General features: G+C 48.1%; 1 protein-coding gene across 1 annotated transcript in view; it reads right to left on the bottom strand.

The window, feature by feature from the left end:
- The window catches only part of sgk1 (serum/glucocorticoid regulated kinase 1), a 36,994-nt gene extending 25,807 nt beyond the window's left edge, over positions 1–11,187 (bottom strand). The window contains exons 1-2 of the mRNA XM_035422108.1: positions 10,544–11,187; positions 4,266–4,469 (exon numbers count right to left, since the gene is read on the bottom strand). Coding sequence (XP_035277999.1) covers positions 4,266–4,469; positions 10,544–10,633 — 294 coding nt within the window. The 5' untranslated portion in view covers positions 10,634–11,187. The remainder of the gene's footprint in view (positions 1–4,265; positions 4,470–10,543) is intronic.
- Between the last annotated feature and the right edge of the window lie 11,900 nt (positions 11,188–23,087).

Raw genomic sequence — 23,087 nt, 5'->3', positions numbered from 1 at the left:
CCGTCCGGTCTGACGTAACCGGGTGCCAGGCCAAGCAAACAGGAAGTGGGGGGGGGGGGTTAGGTAAAAACTCGGCAGCTGTGCAACAGTGTGTTTTTTATGCCCCATGTACAATAGCCAAATTTAGTTACGCAACGGTCACTGTTTCGACACTGGCGGGGGGGCGGGGGGGCGGGGGGGGGGGGGGGGGGGGGGGGGGGGGGGCAGTTGTTTCTAATATTAGCATCAATTAATAGATGCGTTGCTTCAGCTTTTTGTGTGTTGTTACAAAATACCGAGTGATGGAATGCGGTGAGATTGCATTCATTTCGGCGCTGGGTAAAAATATGCATCTGTGATTCAAAGCTTGACTCCTGTGTCCTTTTTTTTTTTTTTTTAGATATCATGTGCTCTGTGGCTGTTGAGTCAATGTCAGCGATTGTGACATGGTGAAGGTCAACCATTTGGCCTCCGCAGAGGGTGATCAGTAGCGCTGGACACACAGACTGTCCGAGGCAGCTGGGCTTATCTCTGGGCCGTGTCACTGTTCAGTGATAACGGTGACACTCTCACAAAGATAACGTTTCGCGACACTGAAGCGTCCCAAAGCAATCTCCTTAAACCGCCGTACAGGCAGTGAAGTTATGATTCTGTTTTTCATGCATTCCATAAAATTATGAATATATTTTATGTATACGTTTGCCAGATTACTTGCCCAGTTATCCATCCGTCCATTATCTATAGCCGCTTATCCAGGACAGGGTCACGGGCGGGGTGCTGCAGCCTATCCCAGGGTGCATTGGGCAAGGGGCAGGAATACACCCTGGACAGGCCGCCAATCTATCGCAGGGCACACGCACCATTCACACACAATTCAATCACACCTATGGGCAATTTAGAGTCTCCAGTTAGCCTACCTGCATGACAGCGGAAGGAAACTGGAGTACCCGGAGGAAACCCACTCAGACACGGGGACAACATGCAAACTGCACACAGAAAGGCCCAGGCCGGGATTCAAACCCAGGACCTTCTTGCTGTGGGGCGACAGTGCTACCCACTTGCCCAGTTAGTATAATAATAATACTAATACTAAGAATCAATCAATCAATAAATCAATCATCATCATCAATCACCATCATCGGAATGTTCATACGAAGTTCTACGTGCAGTGCTTCAGATGTGATCTTGTGAAGTTCAGTTTGGCCACCGCGGGCTGGAGTTAACTCTGTGAAACCGCGAAAGCCCCTTCGCTGTCATCGCCCAATGAGATGCGATCAGAGGGCCGCGACGGAAGAGAGCGAGGATGACTCACAATGGAGAGAGAGAGAGAGAGACGCCCGTGGGGACGAGCCAACCGCCATGACACAGGAAACGCATCATCGCCCTTCCCCTGCTCCGGCGAAGGCTCGCAATTACCCCTTAATGAAAAAAAAAAAACCTGCTGACAGGAAGACCGCCAGGCCCGCAATTCATCAATCAACCCCCTTCCTTAACTCTCACTTCTGTGCACGCCTATTTTTAACTTCACAAATACAATTCGCCGGGGTTCACTGAACTTGCCTTGCATTGTGATTTCCACAGCAGCCGAGCCCAAAAACCCTTTCATCTCTGGGTGTGGGTTGGGTTTCCTTTGTCCTACCCGGGAACTCATTTCCCAAACCTCAACATAACCTCCTGAGGACAGGTACAGGTGACCAGGGCCCTGAATCACCAAGCAGGATTAGTGAGGCTGTTTGGCCCCTGTCTGGTTGCTCGGCCCCTGGCTGACTGTTTGGCCCCTGGCTGGCTGTTTGGTCCCTGTCTGGCTGTTTGGCCCCTGGCTGACTGTTTGGCCCCTGTCTGGCTGTTCGGCCCCAGGCTGACTGTTTGGCCCCTATCTGGCTGTTTGGCCCCTGGCTGACTGTTTGGCCCCTGGCTGACTGTTTGGCCCCTGTCTGGCTGTTTGGCCTCTGGCAGACTGTTTAGCCCCTATCTGGCTCTTTGGCCCCTGGCTCGCAGAGAGATCCGCTCAGCGATGGGATGGGCCCGGGGCTGGAGATTTTGGTGTTGCGGTCACCATGTGGAGCTCCAAGCTGCCAGATCAGAATCGCCCTTCACCTCCCGAAAACCAGTCTGTATCCCTTTAATCAGCTCCTGTTTGGCTCCTCTGAACTTTGGCTAATCATCGAGGGAACGCTCTTCCTCAAAATTCAAACTAATAGCTCTGCCTGTCTGGGAACCTGTGATGCACAGCAAAATTTCAGTTGGAGGCTAATCAACGGACTTTTTCTAACTAGAAATAAATAAATAAATAAGTGAAACACCGTAAATAAATGATCAATCCCGGGGAATCAGCAGAAGGTTCTTTGAGCCCGCCGTAGCGAGCTTCCCCTTTTGGAAGTGTGGCCGGGGCGTTGCGTCAGATTCTGGGCACATTTCAAAGAGCTCCATCTATTTAAATATTGATCTGAACGTGGTGTTAATTTTTCCACCGGTCGCGCTGCTCTTCGCTCTGTTTCGGCCTGCGCGTCTGCCAGCTCTTAGTCCGTTTGGTTAATATTGAGCCGCCACTGTCCTATTAATAATTAATATTCTATTTTGCTATTCTATTTGTAATTAATATTCTATTTTGCTGTTCTGTTTGTAATTAATATTGTATTTCTCTGCCTTTTTGAAAGAGGAACACAAAATGACTTCATTTGCTTTTGTGTTTGCAAAGCTTGCACTTAAATCATTGTTGCTGCTGGTGATTTAGTTCAGTCTGAAACAAAACAGTAATCAAGTGCTATCGTCGTCCTGACTTAAACAGGCCTTCTTATCCATCGTTTGAAAAACACGTTGAACGCCGTGTTGAGGCAAAGCACAGCTTTTACGGAACAATTACCGTGTTTCTCTCAAGTTCTTGTGTATGGGGACCAGCAATATTTCAAAACAGATACAGCATTACAACAACAGACTTCACAGCAATACCCTTCACACTATCTCTACATTTAATGTAAATTGTGGTGGTGGGTTTGGGAATGGTTGTAGTACAGGAACAGTAACTAGATGTCTTTAAACACGAAATCTTACATCTCCTCAGGGCTAATATTTATGTATTTATTTATTACTATTATTATTATTTTAATTAAAAGGAAAGCGGAGTGTCTGCCATCCCTATATATCTACATAACATAACATAACATAACATAACATAACACTATACTATAACATAATGATGAGAACAGGCCAGTCAGCCCAACAATGCTCACCATTTTTCTGACTAAATTAATATCTGTGTTTTCCCACTTTTATTCGGACCGGGGGAAAGCAGAGAGGGGTACAGGCAGAGACGGAATCACTGTACGGACAGTGTTGTGGTGGGGAATTGATTTGTGTGGTGTTTGGCAGTCGGCGGTGCCCTGGGGTCTGTGCCAGGCGGGTCAAGCTGACCCAGCCGCCTGTCATTCATTCACTCGCGGGTCACTTCCTGCGTTGTGTCTGGGCGCAGGAACTCTGCTTTGCTGCTGAATTCCACAGTGTGAGATTCATGTGGGATGGGGGGGGGGGGGGGGGGGGGGGGCAACAGCCGTGTGCCAAAACAAACCCCCGTTATTGAGTTCTGGGGGGGGGGGGTGTTTTCGGAATTGGTCCTTAACATCCAACAAGCTGCTGATTTACGGTCACATGCGTCCAGACTAAGGTGACCAGATTTCAAATCACGGTCCTCGAGGGCCGTGCTGGTGGTCCACAGCCTCCCTTTACCTGGGAGTCAGGTGTGAAGACCAATCAGTCTGGCCAATCAGCAGCACTAATTGTTCAGTTAATTCCCCGGGGGGGAAAAGAAAATAGGGCACCAAAAACAGGGGACGTCTGGTCACCCTCGTCCAGACGGGCCTCAGGCCGCACACAAGCTGCTTTTGGCCGCGTCGAGCCCAGAGACTCCCGCTGATCTGCGGTGACCCAAGAGCAGCGGAATACGCTGGTCTTGGCGTGAGGCGTTCCAACCGCCAACGCAAGAGGGATACAGCTCAGAAAAAAAGAAAATGGCCGACTTGCTGTTTTTAAACATGAACTCTTCCAAAACAATGCATCTCCCCCAGGCCTATTAGGTTTTTTAAAAAAATGCAGCTATGAGCTGTAGATAAAGCCATTGCCTGAGTTGTGACTCCATAACAGGTCTCTGACAGAACAGAAGCAACAGGAGCAGCACCAGCAGCAACAGCAGGAGCAGCAGCAGCAGCAGCAGCAGCAGCAGCAGCACCAGCACCAGCGGCAGCAACAGCAGCAAAGATAGCTATCGAAAAAGGAAAAGATGGTCCACTCACCTTGCAGCCCTTGGCCTTCTCCGCCCCACAGGGGGGGTCGTCCGGCAGGTAGTACCCGTGGCCGAGGTGGCAGCAGCTGTACGGGGGGAACTGGGTGTACCACAGGTCCTGGTCCATTTGGCAGGATTTGGAGCTGGGGTACAGGAAGGCTTTGCCCTGCCCCTTCTCCATGTTCACTTTGGGGTTCCATATCCACCGGCGTACCTGCGTGGAGAAAAAAAAAACACAGACAGTCTGTCAATCATCCATCAACCCCCATTGTACCCCCTGAACTTTTTTTTGGGTTGGCTGTCACGTGACTAAGCTGTGGCTTGAACCGGTCTGGTCATCGCTATAGACAAGCTGGTTTTAGAAGGGGAGGTTTTCTAGTGCTTCCTTTCTTGAACATTTCCTGATTCTTATGTTACAGTATGTTTTTTACAACACTAGTGGTGAATGTGCGTGCAATAACACATTCAAGTGACAACTTCATGTGGAAAACATCAATTAATTTATATGTACCATTATGACCATGCTGATGGTCCACTCCCACACTTTGAGGTGCTTATACTGCCCTCATTTAAACCAGTGTTTATGACACGCTTGTTTATCACCACTTTATTTTTTAAAGTCTTCCTCCAGATGTCACGTCTGCGACCGCATTACCCGAAAAAGCCATGACAACGGCGCTGGTCCCTAGAAACACAACAACAACAACAACAACAGCGGCGGCGGTACCGCGCGGGACGGCACGGGACGGCACGGGACGACGGGCACCCCACGGCCGAGGACCCAAGCAGCCGAGGATACAGGCCGCCTTGTTTTCGGCGTGACGCTACGGGCCGTCTGTTTGCCCTCCGGCCCGGCTCTCAGTGGGCGGTATCCACAAAAAAAGGGGCGGGGATGATCCCGGGGTCTGCCGGACTCTGCTGAATGAGTCAGGTGGTGTGACTCATCTGTTATCCGCCTGTGGTGCACAGGTCCCTCATTACGAGTTAGATTTTAACCCCTTTTGAAGAACAGGTTTTTCTGGAAAGGCTTTTTTTTTTTCCACCCTCCAAGAATTCCAAGTCAGTGTTCTACAACTCCACTGCTTTCAGTTACCGGTGGCGATTGTGACATCAGCATTAGAACGTTCAGCGAAGAACGTTCTAATGTCATATGTCTGTGACCTCGCGCCTTAAAGGGTAAATGCTCTGACGGAGTTTCGTCCTGAGAACCCGTGTTGTAGTTCTCTCTGATGTAGTAAGGAGAAGGGGGGAGTATGGTCGTCTCAGAAAACGAAAAAAACGTTCTCTCCTTCAGTATGATCTAGATGACACCTAGATGAAATTTGCAAGGTCGCTCCAAATAAGGATACTTAACCCAGGTGTGCTATATATGTAAAAGAGTACAGCCAGTGTACTTGTCAAATCGCAACACTGCAGGTTATTTTTAAGGGGGGGGAGGGAGAGAGAGGTGGGGGTTTTCATTGCAAGACGATGAGTCACGTTGTTGTGGTAATGTTACCAGGAAGAAAAAAAAAATGAATAAAAGGGTAATAAAAGAACTTGGAAAAGACTATAAATGACTGAAAAAGTTTATCAAGGATTGAAACCACAAAGGCACGCCTATGTTCTCAGAAACAATTCTGAGATAAAAAGTGCTGTAACTGCATATATTTTGGTAACTGATTGGTGAATTCCATGAAACCCTTTTTAGCCAACCAGATGCCTTGCATTTCCTTGGAAACCTGAGATTCACCACAAGGAAGAAGCAAAAAATAACAAACATCGCACGGTACCCCTCCACAACGCAGCGAGTCACACAGAGGCCTGCTAGCCAAACAGCCGCGGGCGTGTTTCGATACGCCCCCCGCGGCGGAAGCGTCAGCTGACTCACGGCCGCAGGAACCCGCTGGTGCTAAGAAACTCGCGAAAACAAAGCAGCGCGGATCGGAACGAGGTTCCTGTGACGGTGTGTTTTCAAACACATACACAGCGCGGATCAGAACGAGGCTCCTGTGACGGTGTGTTTTCAAACACACACACAGCGCGGATCGGAACGAGGTTCCCGTGACAGCGTGTTTTCAAACACACACACAGCGCGGATCGGAACGTGGTTCCCGTGACGGTGTGTTTTCAAACACACACACAGCGCGGATCAGAACGAGGCTCCTGTGACGGTGCGTTTTCAAATACACACACAGCGCGGATCAGAACGAGGCTCCTGTGACGGTGCGTTTTCAAACACACACACAGTGCGGATCGCGGTGCGCCGGGTCAGATCCGTGCCATGTTCCTGTTCCCGTCCCACCTGCTGGACTCCCGAAAGACAAGACGGGGGATCAATTCATGGAGTTACCGGGCTTTGCTGTGAATTACGAAGGGGTGCTGGGGGGGCTGGGGGGGGGGGAAAGACACGTGGGCTCCATGTCAACAGAAAAGAGGGAGGTCCCGACTCGGCCTGCTGCTCACGCGAGCTGCTTCAAAATAAATAAATAAATAAATAAAATAGCCGCTTCTGAAACTTTGATCGATCCTCTCAAGTTTTCTCAAGTCCCTCTCGATGGAATCATTGTGGTTCGTAATGCCGAACGTGCCGTTCAGAAAACCTAAAAGGTGTCCATCTGTGATCTGTCTGAAAAGTTCAAATATATAACGTACAGAATACAAAGGAGGAGGGATCGTTAAAATACGCCAAAAAATATCACGGCGAATCACGCTGAGATTCCATTAGGACTGAACATTTCCAGATGCCCCTAGGAAATTATCCAATATTCTGAAATGTATAAAATTTGATCTTTCTATTGCTTACGGACGTGCATTGAGGGTACTTTAATGCATTTTAATGCACGTGTGTTAAATTATATATTGTTTTCATTCATTGTATCGCGTACATGTTTTCATTCAAAATCGAGCTTTATCACCCAGAGGATCTTGGGATGTCATGAATGCCGGGCCAACAGCTGGGGTTTCATGCATCTTTTAAACTGCGCTGTGTGAGTGTGTGTGCGTGTGTGTGCTTGTGTGTGTGTGTGTGTGTGTGTGTGTGTGTGTGTGTGTGTGTGTGTGTGTGTGTGTGCGTGTGCATGTGCGTGTGTGTGTGTGTGTGTGTGCTTGTGAGTGTGTGTGTGTGTGTGTGTGTGTGTGTGTGAGAAAGTGAGAGAGAGAGGGGAGGAGCTCCCTGTGGATGTGAGCCCAGAGCTAAAAGACAGAAAAAAAGTGTTTCTGGCTCCCAGAATGCAGTGGGGCTTATTTATTATTTCATCCCGCGGATGAAAGGCACTCGCCGCCGCAGTGTTCCGATGCGGCTCCAGAATCTCTGAGCCGAGCCTCTACGTCATAATCGCTCCCCCTGCCCTGTACCTCTCCCCGCTCTCCTCTCCTCTCCTCTCCTCTCCTCGCTCTCCTCTCCTCTCCTCTCCTCTCCTCTCCTCTCCTCACTCTCCTCTCCTCTCCTCTCCTCTCCTCTCCTCTCCTCTCTTTCCTCCTCTCCTCCACTCCCCCTCTCCTCTCAGCTGTTCCATCCCATGAAATGTGTACTAACTCAGTACAGGACTTAGCATTCTTCCCCAGCTGTGCAAACTCTACACAGGGGCTTGTAGCCTAGCGGTCTACCCCAGCTGTGCTAACTCTACACAGGGGCTTGTAGCCTAGCGGTCAGCCCCAGCTGTGCTAACTCTGTACAGGAGCTTGTAGCTTAGCGGCCAGCCCCAGCTGTGCTAACTCTACACAGGGGCTAGTAGCCTAGCGGTCAGCCCCAGCTGTGCTAACTCTGTACAGGGGCTTGCAGTTTAACAGCCAGTCCCAGCTGTGCTAACTCTACACAGGGGCTTGTAGCCTAGCGGTCAGCCCCAGCTGTGCTAACTCTACACAGGGGCTTGTAGCCTAGCGGTCAGCCCCAGCTGTGCTAACTCTGTACAGGAGCTTGTAGCTTAGCAGCCAGCCCCAGCTGTGCTAACTCTACACAGGGGCTTATAGCCTAGCGGTCAGCCCCAGCTGTGCTAACACTACACAGGGGCATGTGATCTATCCTTATTCCAGTACATTCACAGAATGCAGGAGGTATTGTTAAGCATTTACATAACTGTCATTTAAAAATTCATATGCAGGAGCACAAATGCTCAAACACACACACACACACACACATACACACACACACGCACACACATCATCATTATTAACACACTCTTCGATGTGCCTTCACTAAAATGCTCAGGGATCTGTTCGGGTGATTTTTATGTGGCGAGAAAATGCTAACTCATCTGAAAAAAAAAGACATAAAAGCGGCTCATCTGGGCCTCGGCTGTTGATTCAGATTTAAACTCATTCAGATGTAATAACTGCGGGACCGAGAGCAGCAGAGAGCGGCGGCTAACGGCACCCTCCTTCACGTCCAAGCGGTCGTCCATTACCCGTCCACCTGACATGTAATTACAGTTTCGCTGGGCCTTTTCACGCCTTTTCTGTGCGGTTGCGGTTTAAGGAATGCGTCATCCTCTTCGTGTGTGCATGTGTGAGCTTGAACCGTTCCAACGTACAGTACAGTGCCGGAAAATTTAATAGATGCCTGTTGCTTCAGTTGTGTGCTCATGCTACAGTTTTACCTCATGACGCAATATTTTTTTTTTGGTTGTTGTTGTTGAATGTTTTTACCTGAACATTCTAATGCTGATGTAACAATCGCTGCTGAGTTCTAGAACACTGACTTTGAATTTTGGGGGGAAAAAAAAAAAAACATTACAAAAAGTCTACTTTTCAAAGGGTTAAACAGCTTCCCTGCAACTATGTGATTCCTATATTTTTCAATCTGTATCCTCCTCACGACTGGTATTCAGACATCTCCCAGAATGCAGCAGGTTTGGTTCCCGCGCTTTTCAGTGTTTTTGAGACCCTAGTGGACCATTCACAGCACTCATTGCCCTAACGATCTCAAGCACAATGTAGTCTGCTTACACCGGGCACTACACCAGCAGTGGACTAAGGTATCGATTGCCTGTGAAGACCAAAACTCCAGGGACCAGCCAGATAATGTCTCCAGAGAATTCCTGAGCTTAAATCAATTAACACCTCCTAACATTCAGGTTAGGCTGAGCAAATGCAATTTGGATTTAAGGCGGCACACTGTAATTATTTGCTAATTAATCGGTGGGTATAGCATAGCTTATGATCCGGGTGTGGGGAAACCTGGCATAACAGCAGTACTTCAGGAACAATGGTCGGAAAGAAAAGACCCACGCTGACATATGGCAGACAGTGATACTGATCTGTCTGCTCATCCAAGCGCACGTCTTTGTGGTTCTGAATCAAGAGACACCTGATGTTAAAAAAAGCAGCGAGGAAAAAGAGAGAGGATGAGATTCTGCGACCAATCAGTGGTCACGCTCAGGCTGCGGGACAGCGATAGCCGGAACGGGACGCCGTTTGAAGTTCTCCTGCGCAGGGGGGCGGTGATTTTGGACGCACGCTGGCGTCCTTCGCGCGCTGCTCATGTTTGTAAACAAATCCCCGAATCGGGGACCTCGAGCGTCCCGTCTGCGAAGCGCGCTCGTCTCCGGAGTCGCCGCGACGCGTCCGTTTCTGTTCCGTGGACCGGCGGCGGCGGCCGCGTACGCAGACGCTGTCCCCTAAAACGAGCGTGGCGGTACGGCGGTACAATCCGAAAATATCCACCGGCAGTAAAAAAAACGAGAAGATTAAAGAGCTTCAGGTGACTCCCTAGGGGGCTGTGGGTGTGGGTAGGGGGGTGGGGGGAGGGTTATGATTTAGGGGAGTTCTGGGGGGGGGGCGGGGGGTTGCAGGTTTGAGTGCAGTCATTTCCCCCACTCCTTTATTGGTATTTATGAGGTGCTCTTAGCCAGTGCGACCCGCGATGTGAACACAAGGGATCGGGGACCGAAGTGTTTCTGCTTCAAATCCCAGCTCTTAGATCACTGGAGCTATAGGTATCCAATGCAGGACAGCAAAACACACACACACGCACACCCACATGCACACATACACGCACACACACCTGTGCATACCTACATGTACACACACACATACACACACGCACCTATGCACCTATGCACAACTACATGCACACACATACACGCACACCTACATGCATACACACACACACCTATGCACACCTGCACGCACACACACACAAGTACAGAATGCATACACACACACACACACACACACAAACAAACCCATGCACACACAAACAAAGCCATGCATACACACACACACACACACACACACACACACAAACACACTCTCTTTCTCACTCACACACGCTCTCAGAGGAAAGAGAAGAACCCCAGCTCCGCTCACCTTCCTCTTGACGAACTGGAACGCCGAGCACTTCTTGAAGGAGAATCCGTTCTTGTCGCTGCTCCTGCTGCTGCTGTTCACCATCTTCATCGCCACGGCAGCCGGGGAGCCGGGGTGCTCCGGGGATCCCAGCGTTGCTGTTGCCGATGCTGACGCTGACGTTGCCGAGCGAGGGGAAGAGAGCCAGTCGCCCCAGTGACACTGCCCCTCTTGCCCCTTAGTTACTGTGGACCGAATGTGGTGGGGGACTGGGGGGAGGGGGGGGAATAGAAGGGGGAGGGGGGTCTCTGTGATGCCCCTGCAGCTGCTGCCTCACAGGCGGTCCCTCCTGCTGGCGCTGCCTCCCTCGGACATGGATGCTGTTGCCGAGCGCTGGGAGTCAGGTTGCTAAGGGATGCTAGGGGATGCTGAGGTTGTGGTGCTGATGCTGAGGATGCTTACAGGTCTCAGAGCATGGCGACGGCGGTGGGGTCCGGGTTCCTGGAGGCCGTGAGCCGTCAGTCGCAGCCGGGCAGAGAGCAGAGCGCTGGTTTACCGCCACTTTATCAATGAAACGCTCTGCAGTGAGGTACACACTCTCCTCTCCTTCTCTCGCTCTTTCTCTCTCTCTCTCTCTCTCGCTCGCTCGCTCGCTCATCACACACCTCCCTATCCCTCCCTCCCTATTGCTCCCTCTCTCGTCACCCGCCTCCCCTCCCTCTAATCTTCTCGCTCTATCTCATCCCCTTGCTGTCTCTCACTCTTGCTCTCTCTCTCTCTCTTTCTCTCTCTCTCCTCTCTCACCTCTGTCTCGCTCTCCCTCCCTCCCTTCTCTATCGCTGTAACCCTCTCTCCCTCCCGCTCTCCTTTGTTGAATGTCTCTCTCTCTCTCCCTCCCTCCCTCTCTCTCTCTCTCTCTCTCTCTCTCTCTCTCACTCCTTCGTTTCAGTGTTGCGGCTGTTGCTCCATCGCGGGGGTGGGGGGGGGGGCGACTGCCCCCTCCGAAGCTTCTCAATCTGAGAATGAAGCTGACGGGAGGGAAGTAGCGGGGGCGCGGGTGATGGATGGGGAGGGGGGGAGGTTTAGGAGAGGGGGGGGTAGATTCTGCCTGACCACAGATGCCACATTGGCTGATGAGCACTAAAATCTCTCATTCATTTCAGGGGCTGCTGCTGCGCTGCTGAGCTGTGCTCCTGGTCCTCAATGAAAGAGAGAATCAATCCCTCGCTCTCTCTCGCCCGCTCACCCGCACGCTCGCTCGCTCACTCGCTCGCTCGTCATCTCTCCGGGGAAGGCAAAGGCAAACGCTACGGACACACACACACACACACACACACACACCTGCACACACACAACCCAGCGGCGATCCCAGTTTTTTTCTTTCCCTCTTCATTCAGAAAAAAAAAAACTCTTCTGCAAAGCGCCTCCTTTTACCTGCTCCTGCAGATTGTTCGCTTGATTGAGGCGGAACACTTAGGGCCACATGAGTCACTATCAGGCACACAGGCGTGAAATGGGCTCTGGTGAAAGCCCTGTTCCGTTCACTTACCCGTCTGTGATATTTATTTTTTATATTTTTTTTGTTTTACAGCTGGGCTTGCATTTTAACATACATTTTTTTCTTGAATTTTAGCATTTAATGCAGTGGTTTTTCGTTCGGTTTTTCAGAGAGCAGTTTTTTTGGCAGGGGAACACCGTAACCTTTGCGCTGCGATGCCCGTGCTCCACCTTCATTCGCCAGAATGCGGGAATTACCGCCACGGCCAGTCAAAAAGCACAGATCATACACGTTAAATTCAAGATGGCTGCAAGCTCTGTGGGCTGGGGGGGGGGGGGCGCGGGGTGGGGAGGGGGGGGTGCTTCAAGGTAATATCCAGGTGGTGCTATGCATCCCTGCCTTCTGATTGGCTCTGTATCCCGCCCAACCAATCACAGCCCAGGTTTCAGTGACCGGATGCTCATTTGCTTTCGCGAGGGTCACATATCAAATTTTTTTTTTTTTTTCGACCGCAGGATCACGTCCCGTGGCGGATTGGTCCGTGGCTGTTCGGCTGCATCGTCTGGGCCCTCCTGGATTTCCCCGCGCGTGAGAACCTGCCGACTCCACCACACCAAAACACACTGCGATTTACGCACGGCGATGCAGTGCGCGGTTAAACAATGCGTGCTCGCCCCATTTATGTATTTGCATTTGCTCAGCACATTCTCAAGGTGATTGATGTGGAGTTTATGACATCGCAAATAAAGGGACTAATCCAAAACACCGACAAACATGGCAAAACCCCTAAGCAAACTTCCTCTTGCAATTTGACCCTGAACAGACTCTACACCGTGGCTGATCACCTGACCATGGTGACAGATAGCAAGCAGAGAAAAACCTTAGCAATGTACAGACAAGGCTACCCTATTTATTAGGGAAACACAGAAAATGTATTGGACTAGCCGCGAACTACGCAACAGCCAATGGGCATGTTAGGATAGGCCTGTGTTTGTCTGTACACCGTTTGTCTAGATTTATGTTTATGGGTCCCATTGTTTGTACTTTCCTGTGCTTTGGCAACATAAGATACATCTTGTCAGGCCAATAAAGCATTTGTGAATTTGAATTTGAGAGAAAGTGAGAGGGAGGGAGGGAGAGGAAGGGAGAGAGGGAGTGAGAGATGGAGGGAGAGAAGGAGGGAGGGAGAAAGGCAGGGAGAGAGAGAAGGAAAGAGAGGGAAAGAGTGAGATGTGGGAGGGAGAGAGCGAGAGGGAGGGAGAGGAAAGGAGGGGGAAAGAGGTAGGGAGGTAGAGAGGGAGACAGGGAGAGCGAAAGAGAGAGAGAGAGAGATGGAGGGAGAGAGGATAGACGCTGAGGGCTCTCATTACCATTCAGCAAACAGCATCAAAGTCAGACGGCGTGCGCAGCGAGAGGGCCTCGCGGGCGCCTGTTACCGAGCGACGATCGGCGCGCGCGTGTGCACACACACCCCCCCTCCCCAACCCCCTCCTACCCCCCCACCCTGTCATTCTGTCCCAATTACATTCAGATCTGTCCCCGTCCCGCACCATACCATCACATCACCCACGGCATAAATGTTTAATAACGTCTGCCACTGTCAATCACAAACCCCCCCCCCCCATCCCAGAAAAAACCTCCCTCCCCACCTTGTCCCACTGGCAACCAAACGGAAGCTCAGCGCTGAGTTTCGAGAAATTGTGCCACATCCACACTTTAGCATCTGCGGGATTGTCAAGCACTTCAAAGGAATTCAAGCATCACGTGCATCTCCAGGACGTTATAATGTAAAACTTTTTTTTTTTTTTAAATGTAAGAAACTAGTAATTCTTCATATATTTTCTCTCCGGGCAGGGTTATATAGTTCTGAGTACTGTAGCACTATGCGCTCCTGCTGTCAGTCTGCATGTTACCAGAAAAAAAGAAAAGAAAAAGTTAAGAAAACGCCCGGGGGAGTTGGTACCTGACACGGAAAAGTACGGAAATATTTGAAATGTTTATTTCTGTGAAATAAATGGGAATTATCAGGGGGGACGACACGCAGAGAAGACTCCTGGCAGAGCTACGCGCGATTTCTGCCGTCTTCTCCCCCTCCTCCTCCTCGTCCTGATTGAGGCCGACAGTGACGGCTTCTTCCCGTTCCCCTACGAGACCCCGCGAAAACGAGATATGAGAATTCTAGCCGGGATCTAGCCGTGAGTTTTCAATCTAAAGAAGATTGCCACCTTATGACAACGCTGTCTCGGCAGTGTATATTTTTTTATGTTACAAAAGCAATTTTTTTCCCCATTTCCCCCAGTCACAATATTGTCTATGTCCATTGCCAAGGTAACGTAAAAAACTTATTTTTCCAAATAACTTTCATTGTAATGCATTTGCAACAGCTGACTACTTATATCCACCATCGATGCCCGTATACCCATATATTCATAAAAAATAACAAATCAGCATGTTGCTGTTTTTATGGTTAAAAAAAAATAGTATCAGCCAAATTGCCAAAATGTGGAAATCTTTTACTTTAACTTCTTAAAACCTAATCTCTTAAAAGACATCAAGAACTCTTTTTAATAGAAATATGCCTAACAAATACTGTCTGTGTGCATTTGGAATGGAACATGAATAACATGAATAATATTTATTACACAGAAAGACTGCCGCCTCAGAGAATGTTATTAATTAATCCGTGCGGTTTGAGCAGGAAATTCCTGTGAATCGAACAATAGCCAACAGACCATTGTCTCCGTTTCCAAGGAGGCCAAAAATAAATAGTCATCTTATTTCCAAGCTAAAAAAAGTGAAAAAGAAAATCAAATTGTTTTTTTTATTTTAAGAGAGCCATCACAAACCTCGATCCAATTTCACGTTCGGGTCATTAATAACGATTCAGGCGGCTGTCGTTGAGTGTCATATTTAACAGCAGGTTTCGTGAATGATGGCGGCGGTACGGCGTCGAACGATCTGACGTCGCGCCTCCCAGGTTTCAGTAATTGAGCGTAAACGTTCCGTTCGGGGGCGAGCGAAAATCAGTCAAAAAAAATGTAGCACAAATCAATGATTCGTTAAGGGCATACATGGATAGACCTGCTATCTCATTCAGCCTAACGCCATCAAATTGTCTCGTGATTGAAGAGGGTTATTCGGGATAAATACGTCCAGCCCTGCCAGACACATTTGGGTGCCCTGATACAAAATGTTGACCCCTGGAGTTAATGACAAAATACCGGGACGTTTACGAAGGGGAAAGGTCACCCTCCACAACTCTGAATTACAGCAGCAGCAACGATTGGCCCTGACTTCGCTGCTTCGTTCTCATAACTGTGCCAGTACTTGTACTTGTACTTGTTTGCATTGCTTTGACTGAATAATACCCGATCTTCAGTTATGAAGCGGGTCCCGGGTTGCATTTTAAGAGAAAAACGTTAAGACCAAAAAAAAAAAGAAAATTACAATAGAGCGAAATACTCAGAAACAAGTACAAGTGGTCTGAGGTGGTTTTAACCCTTTGAAGCAAGTTTTCCTGGAATGTTTTTTTTGTTTTTGTTTGTTTGTTTTTTCAGAATCCTGAGTCAAGTTGCCTTCTATTTACACAGCTCATGAACACATGAGAGAACCTCCACAGATTCAATGTTTACGTTTATAATGTTTTTGCCCCCCCACCCCCCCACCCCCACCCCATCCACACCTGGTGAGTCACTGGGTTGGGTCCCATATTTTGGCAAGTGAACGCTGGCGACCCTAAAGACATCTGTTTGAATAAATATTTGGGTTATGCGCAACCTCTTGTTATGTAAGGCGATCTTCAGATTTTTGTGGAGAAAATATGTTCCCTTTTAAACCTCCAGCGTTCACGTTCAGATAAGAATAGAAACAGAAGGGAACAGAGCCTCTGACCTGCTACGAACCCTGAAAACTTGTCAGGTAGGAGTTTCTAAAATTGGATGTCATTCGGATTCCACATTTAGTGCTTTGCCTCCCAATGATCCTGCGTTTGAAAGAAGGTTGCTCAGGTTTGCTTCAGAACGTGAATGGAAATCAGCCGGGATAGTTTAGCAGACAGCACAGCTGGCGAATTTGTGGATTCGTTAAATGTTTTCCCATTCATTCTGACTAATAATTAAACAGTTTTGTTTGTTTGATTTTTTATTTTCTTCTCTGAAATATTTGGAGGGGGGGGGGGGGGTGGGAGTGCGCCGAATGAGTGACAGGATAAGGACATAAGGTTTGAAGTTAAAAACAAACGTTTCCCGAATTCAGAGCCCGACATGCCTCAGTGTCGAAACAGCCCCTCTTCCCTGCTCGACTGCTCCGTACCAGAGAGATCCGGCACTCGTCTGTTTAGCTGCTGCTGTCGTGTTGTGCAACAGACCCGGACGGCGTTCCCACGGCTCCCCCTGCCCCGCCCCTCCAGCTATGGACTGTGTCCTCGTGAACTCATTTGACTGCTGCCTGCGTGATGTCATCAGTCATCCGTAATCCTATTGGTGATCGAGGGCACAGATGGGGGAGAGCGCCTGCAGGGCGCGTGCTCTGTTCCCTCCCGGGGTGAGGCTGATGGAAATGGACACAAACGGGGCAGATGTTCTGGGCGCGATCCCGTAGCTGCTGTGGCACTGACGGCATCGTGCCCGCCGGAGATGGTACACCATGTCCCCTGTCCGGTTATTTGATTGGTACACCCAAAAAAAATCGAAGGTTTCCCCCCTAAGCACCCCTTCCCCCACTTTACCCCCTCGCCCCCTGTCCACAATATCAATACCTGTGTCTCACCCACCCCTGCCACGATCCATAAGTGCGACAATGTCCCCCCGCCCTCACCCCACCCCATCTCACCTCACCCCACCTCACCTCATCTCACCCCACCCCATCTCACCTCACCCCACCCCACCCCACCCCACCTCACCTCGCCTCACCTCACCCCACCCGACCTCGGTCCACGATTTAAATTTTGTGCCTTCTAAATATCCAGGTATCCAAGGGACTGGGAACTGCTCAAGCTGAGGAGCATTAACAGGAACCAGCAGGAGATTGTGATGTCGTCCTAGGAGAACTTCTGATTGGCTGGAGCAGGTGTCCTGGTGAGTGTTGAACAGAGCTAACACTACTCAGCTGTGATGCTAGCTAATGCTAGCTGGCTCACATCAGCACTATCTGTTTTTATTTAACTTTTCATTTTTATTAAGTCCAGAACTAGCTAGCTAGTTTACATGGTGTTTACTATTATCGTCATAGTTGTCTGTCCAATCGATTCCGAATCTGCATTATGTTTTGTTGGCTAAATGCTTGCTAGCTAAATAATGATGATCATTAAGTATTCAATCTATCTGAAAATGGTGAGATGAAGCACCAGATTTTGAATGCTTATTACATGTAAACATACATTTATGGTGTATTTGTTTCCAGTCTGAAATCTCTCCTGATATGAAAGAATGTTTTTACTGTAAAAAAAAACAAAAAAAACACCACTATTTTAATTAATGCTTTGATTTCAAAAGACTTTGTGAGAACTTGGCGCTCAGGGATAGATCATTCAGCAAGAGAAAAAAATTTAGTGTAAAAAATAATACAAAAATTTCATAAACTGCATAAATTATTCACTGTCTTTGGGTACTTGATAAATTAGGGTAATCCTCAAACAAGAACTTTTTGAAGTTGCTTTCGGGCCATCAACTGTGCGAGGAGAACCGCATTTGGGAGGAAAAACAGAATCCGATTTTCCTCTCTTTTTTATTTATATTTTTATCCCTCCTGGCATTTCACTTGATGTACTTTTGAAATGGAAGAACTCCACAGTTCAGGGACTGATTCAATACATTCTGCAGCGTGTGCACTTGTGCAGAGGGGGTAATACATTTAGTCTGGCATTGACATCTGTCATAACGATGTCATAAATTCCAACATGGCGTGGGACTGTGTTCTTTGTTCTCCTTGTTCTCTTCTGTCCTGTCTTCTCCGTCCATCGTAAATTTGATTGAATCGCCTCTCTTTCTACTATGTCATTTAATCACGGGCCCTTTACAAATGTAATTCTGCCTGTAACTTCCATTTTAAAAATTAGAGCGCAATATTAATCTGCGTGATATTCACTGCTAGTGTCGTGAGGGAACGAAACGTGGTAATTACTGGTCACAGATGTAATTATGGCCCTTCTAATATGACAGCTCTACCGTTGGTTCTAATTTCTTCAGAATGGAAACTCTACACCCTGCACCGTAGGTGTTTCTGGTAAAGCTGTCATTTTGTCACCGTTCACATTTTTCCCCATTGTGTTTCCTGTTGGATCTGCTCATGGCCAGCCCTGTTTAAAAAAAAAAAAAAAAAAAATAGAAGAACAGGAAGGACATCTGCAGATTTATGAGCACTGGTGCCTCTGGTAACCTTGGTAACCTCTCACATTTGTTGCATTATGAGGAATCGTTTTTTTCCCTCCTTTCTAATTTTTTTTTGTTGAGAAACTAACTGTCATTTTTTCCTTGAAGTGGCTCTGAGACCGGACAGCAAATGGGGGTTAAGTGTGTGTGTGTGTGTATGTGTGTGTGTGGGGGGGGGTTGGAAGTAATCCCAGTTTCTGTGGAGTGAAGGACTTTTTAACGTAATGTACGAAGCGTGATCTCCACATAAGGTCGCTCCATATGACCTCAGTGCTTCTCTGCTTCCATTAGTTCTGTCCATCTTAATGCTGGCCGGGGCAGAGGAGCCATTTTAAAGCGCTGTTGCTACTGTGAGAGAGGGTGTGAATCTCACACTCTTACAGTGCTTATGTGACTACAAAGGTCATTACAATGAGGTCATTGTGAACACAGAAAAAAAATGTATATGATATCATTGAAATCATATATTTTTTATCTTAAAGATGTTATCATTGAGAGTCTAAATTGCACCTAGGCGATGAGTGTGTGAGTGAATGGTGTGTGTGCCCTGCGATGGACCAGTGACCTGTTCAAGGTGTATTTCTGCCTCTTGCCCAATGCATGCTGGGATAGGCTCCAGCACCCCCTGTGACCCTGATCAGGAATAAGCGTATTAGGAAATGGATGGATGGATAGATGGATGGCTGGTTGTTATCATTGAAATCATATGATATATTTTTATCTTTAATACGATATCACTGAAATATTTTTTTTTTCCAGTTTTACAGTTGGCTTGGCATTATGCAGACCATCTGTGTTTAGCTGAGAGGGAGGAATTTGGAAGTGTGACAGTGTGACATACCGACAGGACGGAAGACACAGGCTGGAGAACGCGACGGTCGCCTGCCAACAAAAAAAAAAAAGGGAAAAAAAGAAAAGAAAAGAAAAAAAAAAGCTGTTAAGGAAGTGATCGCGGTGGTGCAGGGATAACGTAAGCGCAGAGATGTTTTCGCAGAAGGACCAATGAAAGGGCAGCAACCTGCTCGCTGCTCGGGTGGGGGCACGTTCGGAGAACATTCCGGAACAAAAATGCTGTTTCTCCCATAAACGTGAAACAACCTGCAAGGCTGCAGGAAGTAGCGGGGGAAAAACAACACGTGCGCAACCGAGCAATTTTTTATTTTTTTAAAACAAAAAAGCTCTCTATCTGAAATTTTGAGAGTGTCACAAACGTCATTAAAACCTTCATGAAAAAAAGACACGTAAAATGTGAAACTTGAACAAAAGAATGTTCAAAACAAAAAATAAAAAATTGAATGCATAATGAACTAAGGCTGTGCTTTGACCTTAGACTTGAGGGGTTGTTCTGTTAAAGTGCTACACAGCAATGTGTTCAGTGTAAAAACACCACTGACAGAGTGAATTTGACACTAATGGAGTTAGCTTCATCCCTGTTGGAAGCATAGCATATAAGTACTGTTAGAGCTGATTTAGTGGACACTGAACATTTTGCTGTTTGGCCTAAACCTAGCTAAATTAATTGTCAAACAAGGATTACACGATTTCTCTTTTTATTCTTGCCCACCATTGTTGGTTTGGTGGTCACAGTAATGAATGGAAAATAATGTAGCGTAACAACAAAAACATCTGCAAAATATTATCATGGTGTTTAGACTGAGTAGCCCAATCATGCTGGAATGCATGGAACCGGCTTTGTCTCTTTACGGTCATCATATGCTTCAGTGAGATGCGGTCATACTCCAAAGTTAGAGAGATATGGGGATTCATCTGGGGATTATTACAAAATGAAAGTCAGCAATCAAGTCTCGTCTTGGGTTTGATCAGCATTTGTACTCAACTCTGACTTCTGGTGTGAAATTTAAATGCAGGTTTAATTGTTTTAATTCACAAACAGTTTGGTGGGCTCATTCTGCCCCCAAACTTTGCATTTTATTGCAAATCACATTTAAGAACAAATGCAGATTAAAAACACACCTTTGCTCAGACATCTCAGATATGTATGAGGAACGCAGTCTCCATACAGGAGACACACACACACACACACACACACATGCACACACACACACACTCACAAACACACGCAGACATACTCATACACAGACGCACACTCACACACACACACACACACACACACACACACTCACAAACACATACTCATACACAGACGCACACTCACACACACACACATGTACAAATACAGACACACACAGACACAGAGACGCACACACACATGCGCGCAGACACACACACACACACACACACATGCACATACACACATGCGCGCAGACACACACACACACATGCACATACACACATGCGTGCAGACACACACACACAAGCTGTGTGAACATCAAAAGGAGTGTGAGCCCGGGGAGGTGTTTGTGAAGTCGCGCTCACGTGCGGGTGTGTTAGATGAGGTGTGAGCACAGTGCGCAGTGTGTAGTGCGTGGGAAGTGTGTAAGCGCTCACGTGCACTACCCTCATCCCTCCTCTCCTCTCTCGCACCCCCCTGCCCCCCCTCCCCAAAACCATCAGTCCCCATTTTAAGCTTCTCTTCTGGGACTCCTCCCTGGCACGTTGTTTCCATGGAGATGCAGACTGTCTGCTTCAGCTGCGCAGGGAAGTGCTGCGCAGTCTTTTCCACTGCGCAGGCGGAACCCAGAGTGGATGGGCGAGGCAGCCCGGCAGGACACATTTCGGAGGCACGCCAGTCCACGCCCTCCCAAAAATCGATGGAGGAGGTCGTGGCGAAGGTAACCGAACAGGCTATGAAAAGGGGGAAATTCTGAGATGGAGAAATGCAGAAACTGCTTAAGCTTGCGTTAAATAAGCACTCAGGATGGAGCGTAGCTTCGGTCCCTGACACATTTGTGTCAAATGGAGCTGGCACTAAAATAACATCAGAGTGCCTTATGCAATTCGCCACCCGTTACTGAAATCTCTACGCTGACACCCAGGGAAAGCTGACAGGTGCCACCGGGGAAAATAATATTTTAATGGCGCTGGAAAAACTCAACCCTTATTCCTGCTGTAGCTCTGTAATGCACACACCTTCGAGCTCCTTGGCTGATTCTTTTTACCAACTGTGTCTCTTATGTGACCAGAGACTGACCGTTATACACTAAACAAGAAGCACAAGGGAACTATCCTACAGAACGGCAGTTATTCTCATGAATTATCTCTTTGATTCCAACCAGGTTTCCTTGCAAATGAAGGTGAAAATTGATGAAAGTTTCATCATTTCTAAAACAACATTTTCAAGAAAAAGGGCCCTTTTTCATTGGTTGGTCCCACAGAGATTACAAAATAAGAGGAGAAAAAAAAAACAAAACAAAAAAAAAACAGCCAATGGAGTAGCTGCTGTGCAGCAGAGGTTCTGGAATGCACAATGCAGAATGCAGGAGCACGTTTTCTCTGGGAACTCATCCGGAGAACCAGGTTATATTGGAGTAGCAGACCGAGAAACGCTCCCGGTGTCGCGAATTCCTCGTTCCCTCCCTTCCCGGAAGGCGACCGGCGCGACCGCCCCCCCCCCGGTGACTAATCCCAAGCGATGGCGTGAGAGAGCGATGTCACCACCGAAGAGAAATAACGGCTTATCGCCATTCGCCACACAAGATGCTGAGACCTGTGACTGATCAGAAAAAGTGAGTCACAGTTCTCCTTTTGGTTTTGGTTTGAGTAAGAGCAACTCCCCCCCCCCCCCCCAAATCCCACAACACTCTGGCAACTTGCCCATTCCCCTGTCTGCAGCAGAAGTGTCAGTACGGTAACGCCGTTCTGCAATTCGAATTCGTGAAAGCTGATTCATAGCGGTGACAAGTGAGCAAGCGACAACAGAGGAGTTAGTGTTTGGGAGGTGCAGCGCAACATCGCCTGGTGAAGGTGTTTGTGTGTGCGCGCGTGTGTGTGTGTATGCGTGCGTGTGTGTGTGTGTGTGTGTGTGTGTATGCGTGCGTGTGTTTGTGTGTGTGCGTGCGTGTGTGTGTGTGCGCGTGTGTGTGGTTTCAAGCGTGCGTCACTGTCAGGTGGGAGGGCGAGAGAAAGCTACTGACACATGCCACTCACCACAAACCCAGAAAAGCATTCTGGGAAAGAAGCGAAAGGGGTCAAGGCCCGATGAGCTACATTATTTGCTGTAAGTTCACAAAGGCTGCTATGACAAACCACAGAAGCACTTGAGAAACATTCTCAATCAAATTCTCATTTTTTTGGGGGTGGCGTGTAGGCCTGTAATGGTGAATTGGGACTGCGTTGCATCACCCACACAGACATCACAACAGCTCTCTCGCAGCAGAAGTTATATCTTCAGGGTGTATTCTCTGTTTCATCTGATCCTTTGGTTCTGCCGTCTGTCTTTGTATTTTCATATTCTTTTTGTCAGATAAAAGAGATGTCAGGATTAAGAAGCACGTTGAACAGGTGTGTGATGTTCCTACTTCTTTTTCAGTTGAGCTCATTCGGGTATCAGGTTTTACACATTCACAGCTTTCTGAAAAATATTTCAGAAAAAAAATGTGGCATAGTTTCTGGAACAATGAACAAAGGGGGGGAGAGGCTAATGAAGATGGAAAGGCAGAAAAGCATTCTGGGAGAGTTAAAATGGTGGCGAATCAAAGAGCAGGTGATGTTGGAAGGGATCCACATGGCAGCTGTTTCACAAGAGCGAACTAATTCATGGACACAATTTCCTGAGCCG

The sequence above is a fragment of the Anguilla anguilla genome, chromosome 6 (genome assembly GCF_013347855.1).
Source record: "Anguilla anguilla isolate fAngAng1 chromosome 6, fAngAng1.pri, whole genome shotgun sequence".
NCBI lineage: Eukaryota > Metazoa > Chordata > Actinopteri > Anguilliformes > Anguillidae > Anguilla > Anguilla anguilla.
Note: the sequence above shows the minus strand (reverse complement) of the source record. Positions and strands in the feature narration are given on the sequence as shown.